This window comes from Erinaceus europaeus, chromosome 15 (genome assembly GCF_950295315.1).
Source record: "Erinaceus europaeus chromosome 15, mEriEur2.1, whole genome shotgun sequence".
In the NCBI taxonomy this organism is placed as follows: domain Eukaryota; kingdom Metazoa; phylum Chordata; class Mammalia; order Eulipotyphla; family Erinaceidae; genus Erinaceus; species Erinaceus europaeus.
Window position 1 is genome coordinate 10,657,540 of NC_080176.1, and position 8,397 is coordinate 10,665,936.

The 8,397-nt window shown below is 51.5% G+C and overlaps 1 protein-coding gene across 5 annotated transcripts in view; it reads right to left on the minus strand.

Moving 5' to 3' along the window:
* Positions 1–7,875, minus strand: part of METTL9 (methyltransferase 9, His-X-His N1(pi)-histidine) — a 51,675-nt gene extending 43,800 nt beyond the window's left edge. The window contains exon 1 of one of the 5 annotated variants that reach the window (XM_060172824.1): positions 7,159–7,875. In XM_060172824.1, the coding sequence (XP_060028807.1) occupies positions 7,159–7,338 (180 nt within the window). In that variant the 5' untranslated portion in view covers positions 7,339–7,875. The remainder of the gene's footprint in view (positions 1–7,158) is intronic. The other 4 variants (XM_060172823.1, XM_060172827.1, XM_060172826.1 and 1 more) reach the window with 4 other exon arrangements.
* Positions 7,876–8,397: the final 522 nt, after the last annotated feature.

Here is an 8,397-nt window from a genome sequence, read left to right on the forward strand (position 1 = left end):
CCAACCACCACCAAGTAGCTTTGCACACAGTGACATCAATTCAGGATCGACACAAGTGTGCTAGAGTCGGGGTGTTTCCTATTACGGTGGCAACTTTGACCTAGGACATGACAAAGGGGCCCAAACCATGCAATGGGGTAAAGAAAGCCTCTTCAACAGATGGTGCTGGGAAAACTGGGACAGCCACACATGGAAGACTGGAGCTCGACCACCACTTAACACCAGATGCCAAAACTAAATCAAAATGGATCAAAGGCTTGGATATTAAGACCAGAAAAAAATATATAGAAGAAAACATAAGCGAAAATACTGCAGGGTGTTCACATCCAAGACGTATTTGGAGACCTTGGGCATGTGAGCTGAAAACAAGAGTACATAAATGGGGCCACATCGAACTAAAAAGCTTCTACAACTCGACAGCAAACTACACAAGCATACCCCACCAGGCAACCCAGTAACGGGGAGAAAATATTTGCACTTCACACAAGCGACTGGTATTAAACACCTGTAAGAAGGCAGCCTGTCCCCACAGCTCCTCTGGACTGAATCAGGAAAAAGTAGGGGAGAGCCTGAACTTGGCAGGAGACAGACAGAAGTAAGTTCCGAGCCCAAGCCTGCCTCTATGAACGTGCTCTTAAGCACACTGCAACTCGCTCTGCCTCGCTCTGGTCATGAGAACCAGAGGGGAGGACATATGTATAGCACCTGGCACACAAAAGACTGGCAATGGCTTGATTTCCTTTCCCCCTTCTGCCCGTGGTCCACACAAGCCAGTCAGAGAACTGCAGTTCGAGGGAATGCTTGAAAACCACACTGCAGGTCTGGGCACCCAGCCATCCTCCAAAGAAATGAGTAACCAAAGACCTGAGGCATTCATGCCACGAACAACAATCAGAAAGGCTCCGCAGGTGGGGTTCAAGAACACAGAACCTTTTCTGCCTCAGGGGGTAGTCAGACCAAACCTCAATTGACCTCGACAGCTAAAGATTCAAAAATCCCATCCTGGGTTCTCAATGCAACCATCTCAGTCCAGACACTCAGCCATTCACACAGGGAGCTAAGCGCCACATAGGAGGTGGCCTCTCAACCGTGATTTTTCTAGGATGATCCAAATCTAACGTCACAACCTCTTTATATGTGATTTCAACCTGTAGAGTGACAAGGTACCTTCATGTCCACCCAGAGAAACAATTTATACAGGCCAGATTAAGTTGCTTCACCATCAGTGCCTAACACAATTTAATAAATTGTCCATCTCCACTTCCAACAGTCAGTTTTTTTTTTTTCCTTTTTCTTCCAGGGTTATTGCTGGGGCTCAGTGCCTGCACCATGAATCCACTGTTCTTGGAGGCCATTTTTTCCTCCTTTTGTTGCCCTTGCTGTTGTAGCTTTGTTGTGGTTATTATTGTTATTGTTGATGTCGTTCATTGTTGGATAGGAGAGAGAAATGGAGAGAGGAGGGAAAGACAGAGGGGGAGAGAAAGACAGACACCCGCAGACCTGCTTCACCGCCTGTGAAGCGACTCCCCTGCAGATGGGGAGCCGGGGGTTCGTACTGGGATCCTTATGCGGGTCCTTGCGCTTTGCACCACATGCGCTTAACCCACTGAGCTACCGCCCGACTCCCCCCAACAGTCAGTTTTAAGAGTCAGTCCAAGAGCCCTTGCAGATTCCAAAGTTCACAGCTGCTCAAGCCCCTCGGATCAAATGGGAGTAGTGTTTATAACTTGCACACATCCTCCCAGGGGCTTTACATAATGTGAAATTACTGATAATATTTAACTGACTGATGGTTTTGACCAGGGTTATCACAGGGGCTTGGTGCCTGGATGACTCCACATTCCTGGTGGTTCTTTCTCTCAAGTGACAACACGACAGCACATCACTGTACCTGAACTGTCCCTCCCTACACGTAGTAGTCAGGGCTTGAACCCGGGTCCTCACTCATGGCAAAGTGTGTGCTTTACTGGCTGAGCTGCCTCCTGGCTCAACATCTAGTTCATTACAGGCTTGTTATCTCGTGTTCTCTATTAATAACAAACAAGATATAGCACAGAAACAATCACGGTAGGCCAAACAAACTACCACGTATCTTCATATCTTTGACCTCCACTGGTTGATTCCCAGGATGCTGACATCATGAATCCAGAGTGCCAACTGTATTTTAAAATCCTGAGATTTGAACGCTTCAGGAAGTCTCAACAACAAAGAGCCTTTTACTACAAGTTACCAGGACCTTCCTGGGCATCTTCAAAGGGGAACATAAATGTGCCTGGTATATTCAACAGGAGAGAGAGAGATGCTAGTGTTCATGAAATTGAAGCAGATCCTTGTGTAGGGTTACCACACAGGTTATTGGAAAGGAAAGAAATCCTTTCAGAACCTCTTTGGTATTCTGCTGCCAAGGCCTCCAGACTCTTTAGAAGGCAGTTCACAGGACACAAATCTGTCAGTGTCTGAGTGTCCGGCTGGCTAATTAGCCGGCTGCCCTGAGCACCACCAAGCTGTGTCTGACTCTGGTCTTCCCCCACACAAGACAGTGGACAGAGTCTGTCCCTTAGCCCAACATTTGACCTTTGGCCAGGTATTTTTTTCTGGGGGGGCAGGGGACTAAATAATTTCATTTCCATCCAGAATCCATCATTGCTTTTGGCAAAGTACAGTTCTGAGCTTTCATAGGAGGCAAATAGATAAGCCAGATAGGGAGTCGGGCGCAGCAGGTTAAGTGCATGTGGCGCAAAGAGCAAGGACCAGCGTAAGGACCCTGGTTCGAGCCCCCAGCTCCCCACCTGCAGGGGAGGTGAAGCAGGTCCGCAGGTATCTTTCTCTCCCCCTCTCTGTCTTCCCCTCCTCTCTCCATTTCTCTCTGTCCTATCCAACAACGACATCAAAAACAACAATAATAACTACAACAACAATGAAAAACAAGGGCAACAAAATGGAAAATAATTATAAAAAAAAAGAAGAAAAATTTTTTAAAAAGATAAGCCAGATAAACACAGACTTAAAATTTCAACTTACACCTTTATAATTCTGGATGTCTGGATGCTATCTGTGCATTTAAACACACACACACACACACACACACACACACACACACCTTGCAGCTATGTCATCTGGAAAAATTGTCCTGGTGTAATTCCACAGACTTTTGTAATAATCCACTCCATCAACTGAGACTTTGGTGAATAGCTACTATTTACCCAGAACCCTGTTAGTGAGACCTAAGGGTCCTTTCAAGTTTCAATGGCTCTCTAACAGCTGTATTAAACGACTGGGTGGGGTGCATCCAAATGAACAGATACGTTTCCCTTGTTGCTGCTGCCAACCTTGAAAAAGCTCCCCAGCATGTTGCTGCTGTCATTTTTGATGTATGACGTTCTCAAGGGAGGGGATTGGATATGAAGCTCTGGGGATGGGCATTGCGTGGAAATGTACCCCTCTTATCCTATAGTCTTGTCAATATTTCCTTTTTTTAAAAATTTATTTATTTATTCCCTTTTGCTGCCCTTGTTGTTTATTGTTGTTGTTATTGATGTCATCGTTGTTGGATAGGACAGAGAGAAATGGAGAAAGGAGGGGAAGATACAGAGGGGAAGATACAGAGGGGGAGAGGGGGAGAGAAAGATAGACACCTACAGACCTGCTTCACTGCTTGTGAAGCAACTCCCCTGCAGGTGAGGAGCCGGTTCTTGCATTTTGCTCCATGTGCGCTTAACCCGCTGCGCTACCACCCAACTCCCTCAATATTTCCATTTTATGAATAAAATTTTTCAAAAAAAAAAAAATTCTCACTGCCTGGCTCTCATTCTCCCCCAGCAAGTCAATCTGTCCCCTTGCACTTGGAGAAACCTTGGCGTCTGGTATCTTGCTTGTTCTCTCTCAATCTGAAGAAATCAGCCCAGAGAAGTGAAGCCCCATCAAGGAGAAAAATAAATAAATGAGTGAGTGACTAAAAGCTGCTGATTCAAGCAGCTGGAAATTCTCTCCGATGGGAAAGCTTTTGTGAAGGAGAGATAAGTAAACATGTCAGGTTTTCAGGTTATACAGTCTCAACTTCTCCCCTGCTTGGAAGCAATCACAAACCACAGGTAAACAAAGGTGGAGGCCCAGTTCCAATGACACTCTTATTGTGCATACCACAATATGAATCTTGTATAAGAAAGGCCAATGGTACAATGACACTGTTATTGTGCATATCACAATATGAATCTTGTATAAGAAAGGCCAATGTTACAAAAGAGTATAGTTTTGCAACCATTTAAAAAATCTAACACTCTTGTTATTAAATAGGCAGTCCAAAAAAAAGAGGGGGCTGAGCCCACACTGGCCTACAGGCCACAGCCCTACCCCCAGAAGCCCAGAAGCCATTCCTTCCGCTTGCCCAAAATGAAACAGAATTCCAATTCTGAAGCCTGCACATCAAACCAACTTATTAACATGGTGCTGCTCCTGTAACTTCAGAGCTGCCCCTCTCCAAGGAGCCTTCCATCTCCAGGCTACAGTAACTAGCAATTTAAAAAAAATGAATAAACATGGCCCAAGTTCTCTCTTCTAACCATAGCGTCCTCCATCATAATTTCTTAATAAAATAACCATAAAGAAAACTTGTGCTAAATATGCGTCAATCAAATCCATAACCCTACGTTCATGCAACTCCAAAAGAACCAGATGTGGCTGGCAATGGAACCCACAAGCCCAAATGAACACCAGAAGGCCTTGTAGAAAACTTAACTGGAAGGGAACAAAAACCGTTCCAGTTAAGTTACTTCACAAGCAACAAAGATTTTTGAAGGCAAACCCGTCCAGGACCCTGCACAACAGAGATGGAATCAACTTAACCACACTGCAGAGCCTTCCCCTAAGTACATAGGGAACACCAGATTAGCCTTGTCCTGAGAGACATTATCTGCGAACTTGTTAGCGCATCTGGTTCACACACACACACACACACACCCTGGGATTCTTACAGATATATAAAAGGAAACGAGGTATCGCAAACTAGTATTTTCCTTAAGAGTCTTATAGAACAAGCTATTAAATGATAGACAATTAGATACTACCCTCTGACAAAAAAAAAAAAAAAAACAGTTCTGAGGCTGTGCCTACAGCTACAATTCTACCAAGGTTTACACACACCAGTTTTTCAGTTTTTTCAATTTTTAAGATCTGTTCATTTTATAAGCATTGAAAACATCAGATTTCAGGCCATGGAGATAATCACAGCCACTTGTCATTAATAAACAAACTCCCAGACCTGAGAGATTCAGCCATGATTACCAATCATACTAATCCATGTGTTTTTTTCTATCTTATCCAGGACCTTATTTCTACCAACTGCTGAAAATAAAGTTTTGAATTCTTTGTTTGCTGCCACTGCCTCAGATTTGCATATGGACATGACATCTTAGTAACTGCACAGCCATCACTCCAACATTTCAGTTAGTTCTTTAAGAATCACTCGTGTAACTTAATTAATCCACACCATGAATGTGGTTTCACAACTAAAGCTGTTGTAGCAATGTCGCGGGGATAATCACTGAACAGACTCAATAGCTGGGAGATTACAAAACAATACGTGATGTCATTGAGTCTCTTTAGAGACAGAAAAAAAGGCCGCGCCACGAATACTGGCTAAATCAAAACTAAATGCTCCGTTTCGGAAGGAATTCTCTCTTGAGATAATTATTTCCTTTCATTACGACACATGAAACCTGCCTCTGGTGTAAATTTGCTATGCACCTGGCAGAAGTCACAAGAAAAATAAGAGCCTATAAACAATTACGAGACCAAGATGGGGGTGGGGGGGAAGAGAGAGAGAGAGAGAGAGAGAGAAGGAGAGAATACTTCCTTGCTGCTCTCTTAAAGGACAAAATCGACGAACTATAAATGCCAGCTATCAAAAGCCAACATTGGCAGACTCCCAACACCTCTTTTCCAAGATTAGAACGTTACTTGAAAGCTGCATGTCGGTCAAACATGAAACGTCTTTCAAAAACTATACAGAACATAACACTGTAAATTCAAGCAGGTTGATGCGATACATCTGTATGTGGTTAAAATAAAGATCACCACTGTGGCGATCATCAGCACCTCTGCCGGCTAAAACGACCTGCACTGTGTTTGTTTTTAGCGGCTGGGTCCATCATGAGCCAAGTTGGGTGACTCTAAAACAATGCTCTTCTCTCCATCTACCAGGCTGTGCACCGGGTCTCCAGAGCTTCTTCTCCCTGCAAGTTTGTAAAATAGTTGGGCCGGCAACTCTCCCGCTGACCTGCACCTTTCAAAAACTAAGCAAATGAAGAAGACGGAGCCGATCGACTTTGTCATTCGCGACCCATGACTGCAATTCTATAATAATAAGAACAACAACAATAAAAAAAAAGAATCACTCTGGTTATGTAGCTGAAGAAAAGAGAGATTCTGCCTGCGCCTGCACCCTCTTCCCCACCCTCGCATCCGCCTGGGGAGAGGAGCCCCCCGTTTTGAGTGACAGTGGGGGTGCTGGCCTTCAGGTGGGAGCGGGGTGCAGGGTGTGTGTGTGTGGGGGGGCTGTCCAGCCCCTTTCTCGAGCGCTCGGGGCCAGTGTCACCCGGGGACCAGGCCCCGGGAACGACCGAGCTGGTGAGCAGCTGCAGTTGCTTTATGACCCTTTGTACCGGGCCGAGAAGCCGGCAGACAAAACCGCCGGGTGTGTTGCACGGGGTTGGGGGGCTGGCTCCCCGCTCCCGGTGGCCGGTGGCCGGTGCCCGCCCGGGCGCGGGTGGCGGCTGGGATCTGCCCGGGTGCCCGGGGGTGGCGGGGAGCCGCCACGCGCCACCCGCGAAGTTCCGGGGTGCGGCCGCCCCGCCGCCCGCGCCGGGCCGGGGAACAATGCGGGACGGCCGGGCCGGGAACAAAAGGCGCCGCGGGGCCGGGCCGGGCCGCGTTCCCCGGGGGGCTGCCGAGCCGGCGACCGGCGGGGAAAACTTTGCTCGGGGGCCGGGCTGCGGGGCTGCGGGGCTGCGGGGCTGGGCGGGGGGTGGGGAGCCGGGGGTCCCGGGCCGCGCAGCCCCGCACAATGGCCGGGCCGAGCGCGGGAAGGCGGCCGCCACGCCCCCCGCCCCCCAGCCGCCGGCCCGGCCCGGCCCGGCCCGACCCCGCCGGCGCGGCCCGTACCTGGTGGTTCTCCTTCCTGCCGCCCGGGCCGCTCGTCATGTTCACGTACAGGGAGCGGCTGAGCGGGCTCCGCAGCGTCCACATCCTCCGCGCCAGCCACACGGCCGCCAGGCTCAGGCTCAGGCTCAGGCTCAGGCTCAGGCTCAGGCTCAGGCGCAGCCAGCCCGCCAGCAGTCTCATCGGGGGCCGCGGCCGCTCGCTCGGATCACCGCCGGCGCCTGGCCGAGGACGCCGAGGCGCCGCCGCCTCCGACCGCCGCCGCCGCCGCCTCCTCCGCCGCCGGGGCCCGAGCCATCGCGCCCGACTCGCCCATCCAGCCCCTGCAGGGCCCAGGCGGGGGATGGGGAGGGGCGGGCGGCGCGCTGCCTTCCCGCCGCCCCCTTTCCTTTCCGCCCGCGGAACCCGAGCGGCGCGGGCTCCCGCTTCCAGCCGGAGCACGTCCGTGCGCCCTCCGCGCGTCCCCCGCTTCCCGTCCGCGCGCGCGCGCTCCCGACCCGCTTCCTCTCCCCGCCGCGGGAGGCGGGGCCGAGGGCGAGCGCTGTCTGTGCGCCGGCTCGCCGGGCGGCGGCGCTGGGGGATGGCGGGGGCGGCTTGCGCGCTTGGCGGCCGCCAGGTAGTCGAGGCTCGTGCCCGCGGGACTCTGTGCTTCCCTCGCCGGGGTCGCACCCACAGTCGGCACCCCGGCGGGACTGGCACCTGGTCGGGCTGCAGCTGGGCCCGGGGCCGTCTCGTCCGCTTGTCACAGCCTGCCGCTCAGACCGCAGTCCTCGCCGGGGACAGACGCCGCCGGCTCCGGGCTGTCGCGGGCTCAGCTGCTCAGCTTCCTGTTGACATTTCCATCCATCCCCCGAGCCAGACCCCGACTCCGAGGCCCCCCACCCTGCCTCGCGGGAGCCTGGAGGATTCAAGGGACCCCGACGGTGGCCCCCAGGGGGCCTCTGGGGACGCTCTGCCTTGCTCGGGAGCTGCAGCAGCTGGGACACCTCCAAGGGACGTTTTCCCAATGTTCTGGTGACCCTGTCCGAGGACCAGGGGCCCAAGGGAGCGAGCGCCCCTGGCTGCGGTTTCCTGGGGTGCGGGGAGCTGCATCCAGCCCGCCGCCGTGTTTACCCCGATGCCTCTTTGCTCCGGTCCAGCGAGGGCGGGGAGCCCCGCCGATGTTTCCCCGGCCGACTGCGAAAAGCCTTCCTGCAGCCCTTCCCGAGCCACACATCTCAAGGCTCCTCTGGTTTTCACTCC